The following is a 19,985-nucleotide window of genomic DNA, read 5'->3' on the forward strand; positions in this document are numbered from 1 at the left end:
TTCTCCTTGCCCTATAAATCCAGACTGTATGCATGTCATACTTCTATCTCCATTATACTTCTACACTCTTTTGCCTGTTATGCACACGGCTCCCACACAGGAGTTTGTCTCAGGTGAAGGGGTGGAGAAGCTGATTTCTTATGATTGCATTTTTTCACACTGAATAAACAAATGATGGCTAGCAGCTTAGTCAGTCTACCCAGCTCCACTATGCAAGAACAATTTTCCATTAAAAGCACTTTGATTTTTTTCTGAAATGCAAAAAATACATAGGTAAAGTATTTAAAAGTAATGAAATAATTTCATTATCAGTTTTCCTTCTCCTTATTTCTTTTGTATTTCCTCTTCACTTCAGTGAATTCCCTTTCTGACTGCTAGCACCACACACCAACGGGCCTATGACTGTCATTCTGTTGCTCCTTATGCACATGGTATCTTGCCCAAACTGATTCAATAGGCCATTCAGAAGTCTCGCTTCTGCAATTAAATGTACTGGGTTTCTAATGCCAGCCTTCATTATTATTATCCAGCTGGCACTTTCACACTCTGTTTATATGCTGTGGAGGTATTTGACCAGGACCTTCCTTGTCCATATCCATACACTTTTTGGAAATACAATCTTCAGGCATATCTAGATTGAACTGCAATATGTTTCTGATCCCATTAGTTGTAAACATTGGAAACTAAAGACAACAGAGCAATCTTGTGTCTTCCTGCAGAGTCGTCTTTTCTCAAGCCACAGACAGGATCAAAAGAACTACAGAATTGTGGGGTTTTTCTATTAATCTTGAAAACTTGTTCTCTTACGAAATGCTGACTGGTACTTTAGGTGTTTGAGGTAGCCATCTATAAACCCAATAGGTCAATGACTTGAGCTTCACCTGAGTTCCACCTCATAGTTAAAGCTACAGGAACTGTGACAGTGTGCACACACACAGTTTCTTACCACTGTAAAAGCGAATCATACAGCTGAGATCAGAGTGTGCTGCCTCTTCCTGCATTCTGACAGGATCATCAAAACCCAACCCAGCCAAGTAGTCATACACGATCTGAAGGGGTTTTTCTGTGGGTTCCAGCCTCCTGTCAAAACATACAAGAAAGCAGTTTGAGAATGCAAAAAAGATTGAACAAGTCTCGCTGCAGTTAAAGTGTAAGAATACTGACATACTGGTTGCTCTGCTCCTCTGAAAAGGTCTGGCAAAGCACACATTCTTGGGGTCTGTGCTTCCTGCTTGTCAAACAGCACTTAAGAACTGTAACACTTGAAGAATTACATTGCAGAAGGGAAATGGAGAGGAAAAGCAACAGGCATAAGCTATACAATCCATGGTGATCATTTCCATTCCATGATTTAAGCAGCACCAGGAGGAAACAATGCAAGAAACAAAACCAGAAATACTGCACAAAAAGCAGATGCCAAGTAATTAAAACAACCTATGTATAATGACTGAAAGATATGAAAGAACTCAAATTTCTCTTCCAAATGCAGCTGGGAGCAAAGGAATGACTTCTAAAAAGAAAGAAAAAAGAAATTTCCCATTCTCTTTAGCCCTCATCAGTGCAAGATTCTCATGCTTTGGCGAATTAACTCAAATGGTATATTTAAAGAAAAGACATTTTTAGAACTACAACAGATCATAGGAAGGATTCAGTGGCTAACTTGAATAAATGGTAACAAGAGAAAGTTCTTCTGAAACTAAACTCCAGGTTTAATATATTCAGCACAGAAAAGATGTTTTCCGATCCTCTCATCTCACTTCTTCCAGAGACACTGAAACGTTATTTGCTGCAATAAAAATAAGTTTCTTGCTAAATTAGAAGTTTTAGAGGGAAAAAATCTTAGTGTAAAAGCTTAAGCACTGAAAATGTAAGATGGGAGTTAAAATAAATTGCTCCAGTGGTCCATTCATTATCCACCATTAAAAATCCTCATTTTTAATCTAAAAGTGCCTAGCTTTAGATTATGGTCACTGGACCTCAACTTGTCACCTGTTCTTTAAACAGATGTTTATAAATCGTGAGACTAACCATTTCAAACTTCCTTTTCCAAATGAGGGTCAATGTGCCTTTAAAATTTTCTTGCAGTAAGGTGGGTCTACTTTGATTCAAAACAATTTTTACCACTGATTTTTTTTTTAGCTTACCAACATTCTGTAAGCGCTAACACCATGACTGCTCACTGTATCCATGCACTGACTACATAAATCCGTACAGAGACTTCTTGGTTCTACTCAACAATATTTATATTCCTGGATCAAACCTGCTTTTGACTATTTGGCACATTCACTCATACCCCTTCAATCCCGAGTCTTCTTGAATTGCAGTTTTTACAAGTTATAGCCTCCCTCCTCTTCTCTTTAGTATTTAGTACACTTGGCTTTTACTTAATATATCCAGCGATATTGAAAAGCAGTGTTTTCCAGAGAATGCTGTGTGCTAAACCATCTAGAACAACCTGTTGCACTGACTCCTCAGTACTCATCACTCCCTCCATCTATGCCTTCCTGGGTTGTTACCTTTCTTTTAGCCACACATTATTAACAGAGCAACTGAATAGTGCAAGTTTACCTTCCTTCATTCAGACATACACTAACCCCTCATCCAAAAAAAATGCTTACACTGAATAACAGTTTCCAATTTATAAGGTATGAGCCAACAGGTTTTATTGGTTTATGCATTGCTTTTCTACCAAGGACATGAGAACATAGAATCACAGATGGTTGGAAAGGACCTTTAAAGGTCATCTAGTCCAACTCTCCTGCAATGAGCAGAGACTTCTTCAACTAGACCAGGCTGCTCAGAGCCCCATCCAACATCACACACTGCAACAAATGATAAATGTCTTTGGTGACCAAGCTTGAAATTTCAAAGCATCAAGTTTGTTCAGTAAAACTGGTCTTCTGCTAAACTTTGTTGACTTGCATACATTATGTCTTAATGTGAAATACTTTATTACTGTATGTACTAAATCTTTCCACTTCTTCCCAATTGAAGAACAAAAATATTTCTGATTCTTTTTAATGATTATACTTTATTATTTCCACTATTACTGACAGCTTTACAATGCCATCTCATAATTAAGGCAGGACTGATTTCATAAAACATGCAGCATTTACAAGTATCTAGTCATCGAGACTTCCTTTGTAGTCAACAGGACACACCTCAAGAAGTAAAATGACCTCAGGTATTTCAAGCACACACACTGCAGCTCTTTCACTTCACGCACAGGACCTCTGGATCAGAGACAAGATTACTCTCAAAGTTATGGTCCAAAACAACAAAGTTTCTAGCCTGAAAAGACAATGTAGTTGATATACAGGTGATCCAGAAAACCAGTTCTTACTGCTCAATGTTTGCTAAGCCTGATTAGGAGAACTTTGCTCCCCTCCTTTTGTTTTACATGGAAATATATCAACTTGCTAGCCAAAAGGCTGTATATAAAATAATCCCCATCCTCTCACTTCAGAAATTGTCTCTTGCAGTTTCTACTGACTAATAAACTGATGTCAGGCCTTGCAGACTTTAGCCTCTAGTCAGCCCTAAATATAATGAGAAAGTTATCGGCAAATTTCAATCCATAAATAGGCTTTAAGACAAAGGAGGAAAACCTTGATCTGTATCTTCAAATTCACCCAAAGGATCACTCCCTCTTATTCCTTCCTTGAATGGACTAGTGGGATTAAATTTTATTTTATGAAATATCATTGGCCTTAACCAGTAAAAAACATTGTTTATTCATACCAACGTCTGTCACCAGTCATAATTTTGGGTTGATTTTTAGGAGTTATCCCAATTTTGTGAAGCTTCCAATGTGACCAAAAGCAACGTCAGAGATAGCAATTTGATATGTACTGTAAATATGCTCCAAAACTCATACACAAGAATAATATTCATGCATCAATTTAAAGTTCAAGATGTAATCAGGTGACTGTCAGCAATGCATGCCGTTGCTGCAGCTACTGCTGTTTTTTTGTGGTGGTCCTTTTTTTAAATAGAAAAAACATTTGGAAACCTGCCTTTTCTTTCTGCGCCTTCTTTAAACCAGTAAAGAAAAGGAAATAAAAAGCTAGCCAGTGTAGTTTAATGCAAATTCAGATAAATTTCAGTAGAAAGCACAATCCCTCCTCTTCCTGCCCTCCCCAGGCCTAACTAGTCTACTATTGCCTCTGGCCCTGTCACTGGGAACCACCGAAAAGAAGTCTGGCTCGATCGTCTTCATCTTTTTCCATCACACTGATGAGATTCCCCCAAGCCTCCTTCAGGCTGAACAGTCCCAGCTCTCTCAGATGCTTTCATCTCCAGTCCCTTAATCACCTTAGCGGTTCTTTGCTGGACTTGTTCCAGTGAGTCCTTGTCTCTCTTGTACTCCCAGAGCTGGCCACAGCACTCCATGCATGGCCTCACCAGTGCCAGTAGAGAGGAAGGATTACCTCCAGGGACCTGCTGGGAACGCTCCTGATGCAGCCCAGGTTGCTGCTGGCCTTCTTTACCGCAAGGGCACGTTGCTGGCTCATGGTGCACTTGTTGCTCTCCGGGATGCCCAGGTCCTACTCCACAAAGCTGCTTTCCAGCTAGTCAGCCTCCAGCGTGTTCTAATGCCTGCAGTTGTTACTCCCCAGGTGTAAGACTTGGCTTTTTACTTCATTGAACTTCATGAGGTTCCTCTCTGCCTGTCCAGGTTTAGTTGTTTAGCTCTAATTGCATCAAATTTTAATCTCAAGACCACGTGGAAGTTACCTGGTACCATTTCATGTGGCTTAGAAGCAGAATACAAGTTTGACTCAGCATCACAAAAAGTGTAACTTGCCTCTGTAATTGGGATGACTTCATTCTTGATTATGCCATCCACTTTATATCTTCAATGAGATGAGAAGTCTTCTGAAATAATTTGGAGAGCCTAACCAGATCCTATGCTTTCCAAAATAAAATGGAAAATAGCTTCCAAAACAAACAAACAAAACCCAAAAAAGGAAAACAGCAGTCAAGAATGGTAATTCAAACAGTGCTGATCACCTGCATCACCACCAATCACTCTGACACCGCTCATCTTCTTGGAACTCCTGGAAAGAGATCCTAGTCCAAATAAGATAGAGCTCTTTGTACAATCATCACAAAAAGCTGATTTATTAAATGCCTTTTCTTTCCCTGCTTTGTGAGATGAACACAGGACAAGAGACTGGTTCAGAGGAGTGCAATGCCATCAATGCTTTTCTCTTAGCAGAGATTTCTTCAGTTCAAACGCAGGCGCTCAGTCTTTTTTAGGACCTTCTGTCGAGATCTAGAAGCTTAGAGCCAAGCACTTCTACAAATATGTAACCAAGCTTTGCATTATCCTTTTTTTTTCCCACAGCAACAGATAGCAGTGAACATGACAGGAAACTTTCAAAAGAGCTTTCTGAGATAATCTTGGAAATGACAAACCTGTGTATGTCTCCTATAACAGGCAAGCTACTAGAAACTAGAATAAATAATAGATTGCACTAAACAACACTGACTTCCAATACAGTAAACCCTGATGTATTCTATACTCTTCAGCACAGAATCCAAGAATATGAGAGATTTGACTGGATCTCCAAATACCCAAGTTTCCCTTGACAACCCCTAGATTCCAATTCTTCTGCTGTTAAAGCCTTATGCTTGCGAGAAAACAGCTTTTCCAGCATGTGACCCATGGCTCAGGAATCATAAATGCTTTAGTGTCACTCACAAAAAGAACACTTCAAGTAGTCTGCAACTGGATTTCCTCAGAAAAAACCCAAACCACTCAAACATTACAATCTGGTTGCTGAACAGACTGAGGCTTTCACGAGAATACACTGAACAATATACTTCTTACACACCAGCATTCACGAAGAACCTTAATACAGTAAAGGGATAAGCACTTTTCATATGACAAATTGAATCACAGTTCTACAGGTTGCTCAATACTCTCTGAGGTACAGTAGTGTGGGCTACCCTCCTGAAAAAGCTGGATACTCTATCCCACCATACTTGCCCCTTCTGGAGATGAGATCTGATTTTTCATTATTTTCGTTCTTCTCATATTTCACTTCAGTAAGAATGAATGCTGCAGGGTTTGAAAATGCTAATTTGAAAACCCCTTAGTTTTCTTTCTTGTCTGCATAAATCAAACCAATATGCTTCTTGAAGCAACGCCCTCTGTTTTATTTCTTTTCTAAAAAAGCCATGTACAAAAGGAACATTGGCAGCAGTATCTATTCAAGTCTAACCTCCTAACAAACATATCTCTCTTGCCAAAGTACCATTCCTATCTGAAAACCAATCAAAAGAGTAGTCTGTACTATTGCACCATCTAGGTTTGCTTGCCACTGGCTCAAGACAAAAGCCTTGCCAAAAAGTTAAGTCATCTTTATTTTTCAAGTTGTCTGCAAAACACCACAAGTTGTTCAAAGTTCACTACCTGGCAAGAGTTTATAGAAAAATCTACGCCTAAAATGTTGCATGTACGCAGGAGGCAAAGGCTGACCGCTCCACAGACAAAGCATGGCTTGGTGTTACACATTTCAAGTGTGAAGACCTGGTGGGAAGGGCGTTTGACTCCCAGCCTGTGGTCAAGCTACTCTTCCGGCACTAGTCGTAAGCTGGGTCTGCGACCCAGGAAACACCAGTGCAGAGCCTAGGCGTTTAGCTAATGACCCTCACAGGTCCAGCACAGGGCTTTGTAAATAAAGCATTGAACAAACCAGCTCATTACCTACAGATCACATTCAAACCAGGAAAGGGAGCAATTCATTGAATGCCTTTGAGACATTCTGGAGACCTGACTGAATGGATCACTGGTTCATGTTCTTGTCAAGAGCCATGTGATTCACTAACAAAATCTTGGATAGGCCATGAAAGAGAAAACCAAAACCAGTATCTGGAATGGCAGTTTCTACACAGACTTTCTTTACTAACATGATCAAGGCTGACAGGTTCCAGAGGCAATAGTTAAAGCCTGAGGTAGAAAAATATGCTTTCCCTTTGAGAGAAAGCAATGTGGTAGCAAAATCCAAACTGGGATGTGATCACGTTAGAAATGTAAAAATTCATCTTGTAGCTACTGCTGCAATACACGCTGAATGCTAGCACACATGGAGAACACCCTGGCTGTCACAGCAGCTGCTACTTGACACAAACAGCCCGTTATATCCACATCAGTATCACATATCAGGTACTGAACACTTCCAACAGTCAGAGAAGCAGCTCCGTTAAGTGAAGTTGCAAAGGGTAAGGAGACAGGAAAAACAACTAAAAGTAGCAACAGTTCCACAACTCCTCCTGCTCTTCTTCATAAGCAAGTCAGGTTTTCAAATCTTTGTACTTTAAATTTTTGTTGTGAGGGATGTCCAGACCAAAGAAGGTATCCATGCTATTTTTGTTTAATCCCCCCCTCTACAAGAAAGTATAATTTCTGAATATGAAAGGATGCTAACATAAGGAAAGATTCTAGGTAGGAGAACTCTAAAGATTCTTGAGGTGCACTGTGGAGAAGAAAAGAAAGTTCTGACAGAAACTGACTCCTCTGTACACAAACTTGAAAGAGAAATGCAGAACGATCACAAGGCCATCACTGAATATTTAAAGTGAATACACAAAAAAAAGTTTTCTGTTATGCTTCCATTTACTGTCCAGCAGTCTTCTGAGTCAGGTGCCAAATCAATCTTTGCCATACTCAGCTTCTGAAAAAAGTCACCTACTGATATTAAAAGGGTGAAGAATCCAGAAGTTGCCTGGGAGACAAACGTACCCACGGTAAGATGCAATCAGATGCTTAAAAGAGTAATTTGTATTCACAAACACATTATATTAATCAGCAAACTTTGCTCAAGGAAGGAATTATCTCAACAGGGCATGGGGATACCTTGAGCATTCTGTCATCTTCCTGTGAACATGCAAGCAGGTACCATTCAGGCCTGCTTCCTGCTACTCACACAGACGTTACTGAAGCAATACTGGTAACTCCCATTTCTCTACTGAGAACACCCCCAGCGTGAAGTAATTCAAGCATCTCTTCTGTGGCAAATATATTCTGAGAATTACAAGGAACAGACACACTGTAATCAAGAACTCTTCATGAAATTTAAGACAAAGCTTGACAAAGTGCTAGACACACCAAGAGGCAAGGAGAGTAGGAAGTAAACATTTACAACTCAGTACTTGTTTCCAAAACACTGGTAGTAGGGCCAATTTGTTAATCCAAGGCAAAGCCTGCCACAAATCAAAGACAGGCATGGCTACCTAGCATGAGAAGAGAGACAGATATTTAAAAGAATTCAAACACAAAAACCATTTAAAGAGCTAAAAAAAGTCAAAACGTTCCTCTCTGAATACATCTATAAGCTTTACCTAGCCTTTTTCATGATCTGCAGTAAAGGGTCTGCTCTTCTTTCTAAATGCTGGAAAATCTGCTCACTGTTACAGTCCAAAACAAGTAAAATTCCTTATAAATTCTTCAAACAATGAATGGAGATTTTCAGCTTTCTCGATGGCTGTGTTCAAGTGTCCATCTGTCCTCATACAGTATTTCTAACTAACCTATCCCTGGTTCCGATAACCCAGGCTAGGCAAGGCGAACAGGTCTAAATAACTTTTTCAACAGTCAGTTTTAACTACATCCTATTCTCTGCATCTCTGGCCACTAGCACTCCATCCCTCTACCTGATCAAACACATGCCATGTTTTTAAAATCTGGACACATACAACTCATGACTTCTGTTTCACTACCAAAAAAACAGCTAATAGCCCTTTTCAGTGTGTGCTGGCTCTACTGCATAGCCTTCAAGTAAGGAGACCACAGCATTTTTTTTCCTCCTAAGAACAGGAGTGGCAACTTTATAACTGAATCTTAAGTTCAGAAGAATCAATGCAAAGTCTATATCCCACCAAACCTCATAGGAGCTTGTAAACCTAGAGGAGGCCATAATACACCCACAGCATAAAGTTCATGCACATTAAAACCTGAGCTATTTTCAGTCTAAACTGACTGCAGGCATAAAACATATAATCTGATGCTTAAGCCTTCTATATATAACCCTTCCTACACTATCTTTCTGTCTACCTTTAATTATTTACCTGACAACTCTTCTTAGTGAAAGAGTTACTAACGCATAAATATTACATGACATAACTGTGAAAGTACCTTATGAGTTTCACTGACTCAGAATAACTGTTTACAGCTTCTTAAATAGCTTAAGTCTTCTGGACACTAAAACGTCCATAACACAGAACATAGCAAAGGAGTATATGAACAGTAGCCTCTACCCACAAAGTGAGGACATATTTCTGTTTGGAGCACCAGACAAACTGCCTCAGCTAAAACACCTATGGCTTAACTAAGAGATGTGTAAAAAGCTGCACCACTACTTCATTTTTATGAATTGCATTTCTCAACGCTATATCTAACTGCTACCTACCACCTCTGTCTGTTCCATATCTGCCCTGCTAACACATATGTAGGCACACAGTGAACAGAGCCCCGCAAGATTAAAGCACATATTTCTCAAACCGATCTATGCTTTCTCAGCCCTCACCTGACCAGTTCTCCATGAAGTTGCAAGAAGAGGTTTTTCTTCCCTTCTCCGTCACATATCTCAGACGCTGGGGTGTCCACCGTACAGAGGACCAAGCGCAAGTCTGAAGAGGCAGCAGCTGCAGAATCTCTTCCATAAACATACACGCAGCCTCGTCCGACGTCCTCTTTCAGCCAGTCCCTCTCACGGGAACCAAACCGACTCCTGTTCAAACAGCTCCTGCTCCCGTTGCGCTTCACGTTTCTCTGCAAGGCAGCCCAAGCCAGAGTGTCAGCAGCTGCCTCCGAGTCGGCGTCCGACTGCCCTCCTCCCTCGAAGGCCGCAGCTGAACGGTCCGACCCGGCCCCGCCGCCGGGCTCGCAAGCAGCCCCTCAGCACAGGCCGCAGGCGCGGCCGGGTCCAGGGGGAGCGGCCGGTCCGGGACAGCCCCGCCGCTCCGCTCGGGGCTCCCGGGCCGCCGGCGCCCCCTCGGGACCACTCGTAACGCGCCGGCAGGAGGCCCGCGGGCCGGACAGAGCCCCGGGCCGCCCCGCTCGGATGCGGGCACGGGAAGACCCCGGCCCCACCCGGCCGTCCCGCCAAGGTCGAGACGGGCAGCGCCCCAGGCGCGGCGCCGAGCTGCCGAGGCGGCCCCGCTGCAACGATTCGCCCCCACCCCGCCGAGCTGCCAGGAGCAGCCGAGCGGTCCCCAAACGGCTCGTGCGGCGCAGGCCCCGGTCCCCTCCTCACCTTCAGCACCCGGATGCCGCCGCGGGGCCCAGCCCGGCCCCCACGCGCGCCGCCCGCCACCTCGTCCTCCTCAGGCTCCGGCGTCTCTCTGGGCCACAGCCCAGCCCCCAGCGCCGGTCCGGCCTCCCCCATCGCCGGCCGGACGGCGAGACCCCGGGCAGCGACGGCGGCCCCGCCCCGGCTCCGCGCAAGCCCCGCCCCGGAAGCGCGCGGGTTTCCGCCGCCCGCGGGTCCGCCCGCAGCCGCACTGCCGCCCCGCTCCGCGTTCGTCGGCCTCTCGGCCCGGAGCGGCGGTTCCGTTCCTTCCCCGCCGGCGAGTTGCTGCCTTCCCCGCGGAATGGCGAAAGGGGAGTGTTCCCGTGAGCGCGGGCGGGGCGTGGCAGCTGCCGAACGGCGTTACTTCACCTGCCTCAGAGACGGAGACGTGCCAGGCCGTTGTAGCAAGTCAGCACATGACAACAGCAGAGCTCCCCGAGCGGTATATTTATGTAATTTCATTACTGCAAGGTATGCACTACTTGTGAACCAGATGAGAAAAGAAAAAGCTTACTTGTAGAGTCCAGCACTATCACAAGATTTCCTTTGCTTACCTCCACAGCATCAGTTACCCATCAGCCTCCCAAGGCTAAAGTTACACAGCAGAGTATGTGAACATCATCTTCCTCCTGGTACCGTGTAGGTCCATCATGTTAGCTCAGGCAGTCTTAATTATTGTCTGCTAATAATTAATCATCATTGCTGTGCTGTTTACCAGAATTTGAATAATGCTTTAAGAGAGCTACTGTTCACAGATTGGCAGGGGTTGGAAGGGACCTCTGGAGATCATCTAGTCCAACCCCTCTGCTAGAGCAGGATCACCTAGAGCAGGTTGCACAGAATCACGTCCAGGCAGGTTTTGAATCCAGAGAAGGAGACTCCACAACCTCTCTGGGCAGCCTGTCCCAGTGCTCGGTCACCCTCAGAGTGAAGAAGTTTTTCCTCATATTGAGATGGAACTTCCTGTGTTCCAGTTTGTGCCCGTTGCCCCTTGTCCTGTCACTGGGCACCACTGAAAAAAAGAGTCTGGCCCCTTCCTCTAGACATCCACCCTTTAGATATTTATAAGCCTTAATAAGATCCCCTCTCAGTCTTCTCCAGGCTAAATAGCCCCAGCTCTCTCAGCCTTTCCTCATAAGAGAGATGCTCCAGTCCCCTCATCATCCTCACAGCCCTCCGCTGGACTCTTTCCACTAGTTCCCTGTCTGTCTGGAACTGGGGAAGCCCAGAGCTGGACACAGAACTCCAGATGTGGCCTCACCAGGGCAGAGGAGGGGGAGGAAAACCTCCCTCAACCTGCTGACCACACTCTTATTAATACACCCCAGGTACCATTGGCCTTCTTGGCCACAAGGTCACATTGCTGGTCATGGAGAACTTGTTGTCCACCAGGACTCCCAGGTCCTTCTCCACAGTGCTGCTTCCCAGCAGGTCAACCCTTAACCTGTACTCATGTCTGAGGTTGTGCTTCCCTAGGTGCAGGACTCTACGCTTGCCCTTACTGAATTTCATACGGTTCCTCTTTGCCCAGTTCTCTAGTGTGTCCAGGTCTTGCTGCATGGCAGTGCAGCCTTGTGATGTCGGCCACTCCTCCCAGCTAAGTATCATCAGTGAAGTTGCTGAGGGTACACTCTGTCCCCTCATCCAGGTCATTGATGAATATGTTGCATAAGACCGGACCAAGCATTGACCCTTGGGGCACACCGCTAGCTACAGGCCTCCAACTACACTGCGCCGCTTATCACAACCCTCTGGGCTCTGCCATTCAGCCGCTGATAAGCACCAACCCACACTTCCTAAGCTTGCTAACAAGGATATTATGAGAGATGGTATCAAAAGCCTTGCTGAAGTCAAGGTACACAACATCCACTGCTCTCCCTTCATCCACCCAGCTGGTCATGCCATCATAGGCGGCTATCAGATTGGTCAGGCATGATTTCCCCTTGGTGAATCCATGTTGACCACTCCCAATAACCTCCTTCTCCTCCACATGCTTATTGATAACCCCCAGAATAAGTTGTTCCATCATCTTTCCAGGGATGGAGGTGAGGCTGACTGGCCTGTAGTTTCCTGGGGCCTCCTTATTGCCCTTTCCTTCAGTCCTCAGGCACCTCTCCTATTCTCCATGACCTTTCAAATATTATTGAGAGCAGCCTAGCAATAACACGTGCCAGCTCCCTGAGCACTTGTGGGTGCATCCCATCAGGGCCCATAGATTTGTGGATGTCGAGTTTGCCGAGATGTTCTCTGACCTGATCCTCTTCGACCAAGGGAAGGTCTTCCTTTTGCAAGACTTTCTCTCCTACCTCCCGTGTCTTGGTTTCCTGAGGGCCAACCTTAGCAGTAAAGACTGAAGCAAAGGTGGCATTCAGTAACTCTGCCTTCTCTGTATCCTCCGTCACCAAGGCACTTACCTCATTCAGCAGCGGGCCCACATTTTCCTTAGTCTTCCTTCCATGCCTGAACAGGATCAAGCACATTAAAAACAAAACAAAAGCCTCCCACCTGCCCTGTAATCAATCACCTATGGTTCAAAATGTTACTGCACTTTGGCCACATTTCTTTCTTACTACGCTAATTCCTGGTATTATTTCAGAGTTAAGTCCAGGCATGCTTTCCAAATTCTCACCATTGGTATTATTACCGCACCAAACACTTTCAATTCTATTACATGTTTGCTTTGAACATTCCTGCCACCTTCCTAGTCTATCCGAGCATTTTGCTACGCAGCATTGTGGATCTGCTCCTGGGCACATGATGTGCACAGCATTGCCCACACAGTGCTCTGTGGGCTTAGGAACTCCAAGGAAATGCTTCCCAGTGGTCTGTCCTGCTCCAGAACCAGGGCCTAAGATGACTGACCATTTGCTGCCACACAAATGGGCAGTTTCTGATGCCATTTCCAAATACTCCAGTATCTGGAGGGCTCTCCTATTCAAAAACAAGGTACTGACAGACAACCCATCTTACCTTATCAAAGTTAAGAGTGCTCCCCAGCACTTTGTCTTAATTCATGTCATTAAACCAAGGCAGTCACAGGAAAGGCTTAATACTTCCAGACTATACATGCAAGCTGAAAATACTTTAAAAATAAATTAAGTTTTCATTGGGTTTTCTCTACAGAAAGGCACGGTTACAATGCATTTCTAGCTACAACTTTGTAGTTCTGTAACTACTTTGCTTCAAGAGAATTTCCATAAAGGAAGGATGCACAGCAATACAAAGGAGATTGTACTTTGCAGAGAGAAGTGCAATTATGTGTTAGAAAAGACATGAAAAGTTACCTAATAAAATGTTACTACGACTAGAAAACGTGAGGAAGAATCTTAGAACAGGCATGTGGATTGCTTTAATGGACGATGAGATTACAGCAATCCTTGTCCCAGAGGCATATGGAGTATGAAAGGAGGCTTTTTAATTGGCAAGGGAATCATAAAAAACTCCAAGGGCAGGCTGCAAACACCAGGGAAAAACATTTCTTGTGTTCAGATCTCATCATAACTTTCTAGCACCTGGACAAGCACTGCTGCCAGTCATTGACAAGCTCACTTTCAGGGTGATATTTCACATGAACTGTTTACGTTTTTGTAATTGTCTTGTTTTGCTCACCAAAATTTCCTGGAAAGTTTTTCAAATTCTGCCCTTATTATTTCACATCATCTGACCTTATCATGGCCAAACATTAAGAATCAGTAAGTCCTATCCCACTGTACTTGCAAAAAGCAACAAGGCACAGTTTTTTAAATCATTGAATATTGACTCATTTTATTAGTCACTTCATAATTTGTTTCAACCAAAAGACAATACACACAGCAGAAGTCTAATGCATCCCATGTAAATGTTTACATCCGTTATGCTCCTCACTCACCTAAGACTCAGCATTTATTTAAATTTTTCACATCTCAAAAATAGGTCTGCAGAAGTTCAAATGCCACCAGGCTCCCTGCTCAAATGGCATGTTTTTACTTTAGATTTGGTTGGGTTTGTTGGGGTTTTGTTTTGGGTTTGGAGGGTTTTTTGTGGGGGTTTTTTTTTTTTGTTTTCTTTCCTTTTTTTTTTTTTAAACTATACTGTCAAAGAGGTGGGATGGGGCTGTATGTAAAATGTAAATTACAACGTCAGGAAAGAAAAAGGAATATACAGGAATACAGTGAAAGTTCAGAGGGAAGCAGTTCAGTAGCTCCTTCCCTCACAGCCCCCAAGTAGAAAATGAACACATAGAAAGCGCACCAGCAGATCTAAAAAAAAAGCCATCTTTGCTGCTTCATCTTGCAGCTAGTACCAGCCTTGGGGAAGGCACTAAGTCACCTTTCCCAGCTGTTTCAGCATCTTCCGAGTTATATATCCAAGGTACTGTATAGGTGGCAGTCCCCTCACTGCTATTGCTTCAAAAGGTTGTTCAAGGCCATATTTTGTCCCATCAAAACCTGGACAAAGTCGAATCTTAGGACGTTCCCATGTCTTCTCCCCCTTCAGGCCCATTATCGCCACTATTCTGTCATTTTTTGACTCAAAATACATTCACTTGAAAAAAAACAGACATTCAATCTCTCCCAGCTCCAAAGTCTCCAATGCAGGTATTAGTAAGATTAACCATGAAGTCTGTATCTTGCTCCCTTTATATTCCCCTTATGCTGAAGCAAGGAAAATGTTGACCAGACCTGTAAGAATTGTTGCATTCAACTGGTAGAAAAAAAGACTCACCCTATCCTCAAAGCGCCTCAGATGTGGACATGCGAGTACTCTCCAGTGAGAAAACAAAGCAGTAGCACAGCTTAAGAGATGTACTTAGGGGTCAAGGAGCAAGCAATGGTATCTAGTATTGCAGATACGGGAACATGTGAAACCTGGCCTTCCTTCTGGCATAATGTTGGTACCCCATCCCTTAGCAAGGGGAAGGGAAAGAGCTCCAAGGACAACAGGAATGTTCAGCTGCTACAAAGGAGTACTTCATAGCCAAGGGATGGACTTCAGGAAAATGCATTTCAGGTACGTGCACCACCTCCTTCAGCTCGACTCAGAAACGTATGACAAAGTGCCTATTTCGCAAAACACAAACACTGTGCAAGGGTGGCTGAAGGAGCCAGAACATAGTAGGAATTTACCCTACAAACTTACCAGAGACCAACAACAAAACCCAGCTGCGCTACGGGACAGAAAACAAGTGCAACAAGAGGGACAAGATAAACTGTTCCCAACCTTGCTGCAACAAACTGGCCAGGTGAGAGACCATTTACTTTCTCCTCATCTAATCTCTTGCACCAGTGCTCTTTCTCAGCAAAAACAAATGGAGATTGAGGTGTGCTAGCTTTCAGCACAAGTGACCATGTACAATTCTGTGAGGAGAATGGGAGATCTGCTTATGGGGTGTTCAGGAACTAAGGCAAAGACTTTACGTTAGCTTTGTATCTGGGACACCCTCAGAGCTCACTGCAGTCTAGATTTAACATGCTCAGCCTTCAACACTACAGGGTTTGAGCTAGTGGGGTGGTGAATAGTCACAACTGCAGTGAAAGCAACAAAGGTAAATGCTCAGCACCTACAAATGGACTTTGATTCAGCCATTTTCTGCAAGATTGCCTGCTTCATGATGCTTCAAGCTGAAGCACAGTATTTATCTCACCACTGATAGCCAAGGCATGACCCTGCCACAGTCCAGAATTACTTTTAAGGAAATCATACATCATTCATCTAGATTTACAACCCCATGCTGATGCCAGTTCCTGTGGAATAATAAAGCTCTTTGCTAATCCAAAAGGCCCAAACTTGTTTAATCAGTAAGGCAGCAAAAATACCCTCCAAGAGAAGCTAAACTTATTCCACTACACAGACCAGCACTAAAGTCAGTGACAGTCAGTCCTACATTATATTACTTAATGCAGTTAAAACCAAAGCAGACTGAACAGCCTTTAGTGGCCTCCGGCTTATGATTCAAGGGCAGAATAGCTCTTCAATTTTTCCTAAGTACACTGTGCAGCACTCTTGCAGTGTTTTTTGCAAGGACCGGAGCCTAATGTTGGCACCTTTGCAGACACAAAAAGCTGTGTCTAAGCTTGCCAGAGCACTGAATGATCACTATCTGGAAAGCCCTATAACAGAAATAAAGTAAATGTCCCATCCATTTCTTCTGAGAAAGCACTGGGTTGGAAGCTGGACTAACTTCAGCTTACCAGCACACTCATGGATGAAGATCAAAGATATATCCTCCCCTCTTCCTCCCTGAAGAGGGCTGAACATCTGAACAGTTTTGTCACACTGTGCTTTATGTCCTATACATCGCCTCCACAAGAATTCATGGAACTCTACTACCTTGACAACAGTTCACATGAGGAAGCATAACTGAACACAGCTTTCCTTAAGCTTAGAAGAGTACTGGACCTCACATCTTTGGATCCAAATACTCAAACAACTGGCTTCCATTCAAAAAAAAAGTTTAGTTACTTTCAGTCTGAACCTGAACTAGCATACTTCTCTGAAAGGGGAGCAAGGAGCAAATCACAAGGATCAATTAAGTAACAAAATGGGAAAAGGTCTCTTGAAACCGCATGGTCTTTTATTTCAGTGCCAATATTACAGATACAACACAAATATCCCAGTCAGAAGTAACTCAAATGGAATCCAGGGGGGTCTACAACAGGCTCTGGAAATTAAATTGGGGAGAAGGTCTGGAATAACTGGGAAGAGCAACTTTGCAGCATAGTCTCTGATGAGTCTCCCAGCAGGAACAGAGCCCTCAAAGACTGATCTACAAAACTGAGTATGTCTTTTCTACCCATAAACCACAACTAATGGGTTAAAAGGCTTTGAAACCATCTGTGGTAGAAAACCAGCTGCTCCTTGGATCTCTACATCTCTCATACATCACCATACTTTCTGGGGAAGGTACAGAAGACTGACTGTGAATCTGCACGGCTGTAGCTATTGATGGAAAGAAAGAAAATTCAAGTGTAAGGTCTTCATTTCCAAGTACAGCACCAAAGCAATTTTATCAACTCTCACCAGCACCTCTTTTCCTGCACTGTCCCAGGTTTGCAGATGAACTCCCAAGGCCTAACTTGCTCTTGGTATGTATCACATAACTAAGAGGTGAGTGTATACAATAATGCACTGAATAGGCTGTAAGAAGCCTCCAGCCCCTTCAGACATGTGGGATACAAGAAGAAAGAGGCAGGGCAGCCTGACATTCCTCAAGTCCCCAGTCTGAGCCCCAGATGAAAGTGCCTGAAGGAATCCAGCTAGTAATGAATGAACAACACGCCTTGCCCACCCAGGGGAAAAAGACAGCAGAAAGAAGGGGCAGCTGTTCACTTGCTGCAGAGAGAAGAAAGTTTCCCTGCTAGAAATTCCAGACTTCTCTTCCAACCAGGCTGTGTTTCTTTGCAGGGGAGTGGGAGCGGGGGTGGGCGGGGGAGAGAAGGGAATGTTGCTTCTGGCTGTGAATGCATGTGTGAGGGAGTGCACAGTAGCCTCCACAAGCCGCCAGCCTCATCAGCAGAGGAGAGAAGATTAGTCTTAACAGATATGCTTCAAAGTCAGCAATCACTTCAGGAAAATTCCTCCTCATCAGCAGGTCTCATCGGTTCCCCATGCCCATGGTGCAGTTTGGGGGATTGCCAAGGATCACAACCTTCTTCCCAGAGTTCTTTTGATTGGGTGGGGTGAGAATAAGAATGGTGCAGAGCCTCACTGCCAAGACTGAGCGGGGAAGTTGTTGACTTCTGCTAGATCCTGCATTGCTGAGCCCTTGTGATTATACGTCAACTTGATCCGCATACGTAGTTGTTGCTACAAAAGAAAAGGGGGGGGGGGACAACAAACACACACAAAAATTCAGGTCTTCATTAAAGGTCAGTGAATACCCCCACATCCAGGTCCCTTCCCTTACCCCATGCAGACAAAACACAGACCTTTCCTCACCACAAGAGCTTACTGGAAGGATGTGCAGGGTAACCTACGACACTGGAGATAAATGCTTAATCTGGTAGGACACCGACTGGTCACTGTAGTTCTCAGATCAGGTAACAAGCCCCAAGAAAAGCTATAGCACACCTTCTACCCATATCTCTCTGCACTGGCCCTGCTCTCACAAGCACTGAAATCCTTAAATACAAAGATAACTGCCTTAAAACCCCAGTTAACAATGGAAGAAAGCAGGAGGCAGATCTGGACTCTGCTTGCTCTGCACTTATGCTCACAGGGAGAGGTGTCATTTCCCATACTAGTTGTTCACTGAAAACAGCAGTCTTGAAACTTCAAGTATTGCATAGCTCAGTAGCACTGTAAAGGAAATAGCCTAAGAAAGACTAGAAACAGAGTCTCTAAGAACATTTCCTCCTGCTGTGAGTAAATGATGGAATAGCTCAGAAGTTGTTTTACAGTCTGTCATTTGGCTGTCATCCAGATACTAGGTGGCCCTTAATAATAGCTAAGCACAGCATGCTCCAGCAAGGTTCCCTATTCTCCTCACTCTCAAGAAAACTTCCAAACTTGTTTCCTAAAAACCCTAACATGAAAAGCAAAAAGTTGGCTATTTCTGGCTCTTTTCCCCGTACCTACAGGGAAATACGCAAAAGGGATAGCAGAGGGAGGAAAGGAGGACGCTGACTGCTCCAAACAGCCTCAGGATAAAGAAGCTACGCTTTATCACTAATAGATCAACAAAAACAGTGTCAGGTTTTTGTTGTATTTGGTGGTTTTGGGCAACTGGCTATCAATTTCAATCCAGCATAATGACAGTCCATGTCTAGCTGAACAGACTTTTTACAACGCTGACAAGACAAACAGCTACCTCCTAAACAGCAAAGCTGTTCCAATGTTGCCTCCCTCAGAGTATTTCAGGTAACTATGCTATCTCATGGACATGGTTCTTGCAAAGCTGTACTTCCAGGCAGTAGCAATCTAAAGGACAGCAAGAGATGCACAAATGCCTGATGTGGAAGAGTTAGAAAACAATGGGCAAGAGAAGAGGGTAGTAAAATACTATCCTTGCACCTCTGTATTCTGAAGTGTTCATAGGCATTCTGGTGTTCCAACAAGAAAGCATCCCACTATCTAGGTGTATTTCACCTTGTGGGGCCCACCTGAGGTGGATATATTGTGACTTCTGGTGCCTTACAGGAAAACTCCTACACCCTCTCAAGTTCAGAATATAACTTTCAAGGTGATCTTTGAAAGGTGCTCTACAGCACCACAGAGAAGTTCTTATCAGATACAACACAGAGAGAGTAAGTATTGTGCCTTAATATAGGCAGAGGGGAGCACACTACACGGAGATAAGGGGAGATGCATGGAAACCACAAAAAACTATGCGCTAGAGGACAGCCATTTCAGTGAAATCTTGGGCTGAGATTTGAGAATTTTTCTAATTTGTACATCAGTCTAGCAGCAACGCTTAACATCTAGAGCAGTACATAAGTGTTAACCTATGCAAAACTTAACATGTGTTAAGTTCTTAAAGATGTTTAAGATCTTGAGATTGTCCCACAGAGGAAGAAATATGTGATCTCAATTTTATATTTCTTTCTGATGCCATCTGAATACTTGCAAAGCCTCTTAAGGAGGACATGTGGGCCACACCCCTCCCTCCCTTCAAGTCTGTTGTATCGCAGTCTTGAAGCCTGTCTCTGAAGGCTGTAAAACAAATGGAATTATGATTAAATCCCACCTAAGGATTATTTCCATCAACTG

At 43.8% G+C, this 19,985-nt stretch overlaps 2 protein-coding genes across 9 annotated transcripts in view; both read right to left on the reverse strand.

The window, feature by feature from the left end:
- Positions 1-10,500, reverse strand: part of PHLPP2 (PH domain and leucine rich repeat protein phosphatase 2) — a 41,964-nt gene extending 31,464 nt beyond the window's left edge. For 3 of the 7 annotated variants that reach the window (XM_054840148.1, XM_054840146.1, XM_054840147.1), the window contains exons 1-3: positions 10,263-10,500; positions 9,534-9,778; positions 947-1,080 (exon numbers count right to left, since the gene is read on the reverse strand). In XM_054840148.1, coding sequence (XP_054696123.1) covers positions 947-1,080; positions 9,534-9,778; positions 10,263-10,394 — 511 coding nt within the window. In that variant the 5' untranslated portion in view covers positions 10,395-10,500. Of the gene's footprint in view, positions 1-946; positions 1,081-9,533; positions 9,779-10,262 lie in introns of those variants that run through there. The other 4 variants (XR_008579063.1, XM_054840143.1, XM_054840144.1 and 1 more) reach the window with 3 other exon arrangements.
- Positions 10,501-14,034: 3,534 nt separating this feature from the next.
- AP1G1 (adaptor related protein complex 1 subunit gamma 1) overlaps positions 14,035-19,985 on the reverse strand; it is a 52,871-nt gene continuing 46,920 nt past the window's right edge. For both annotated transcript variants that reach the window (XM_054840150.1, XM_054840149.1), the window contains one exon: positions 14,035-18,083. In XM_054840150.1, the coding sequence (XP_054696125.1) occupies positions 17,982-18,083 (102 nt within the window). In that variant the 3' untranslated portion in view covers positions 14,035-17,981. The remainder of the gene's footprint in view (positions 18,084-19,985) is intronic.

The sequence above is a fragment of the Grus americana genome, chromosome 13 (genome assembly GCF_028858705.1).
Source record: "Grus americana isolate bGruAme1 chromosome 13, bGruAme1.mat, whole genome shotgun sequence".
NCBI lineage: Eukaryota > Metazoa > Chordata > Aves > Gruiformes > Gruidae > Grus > Grus americana.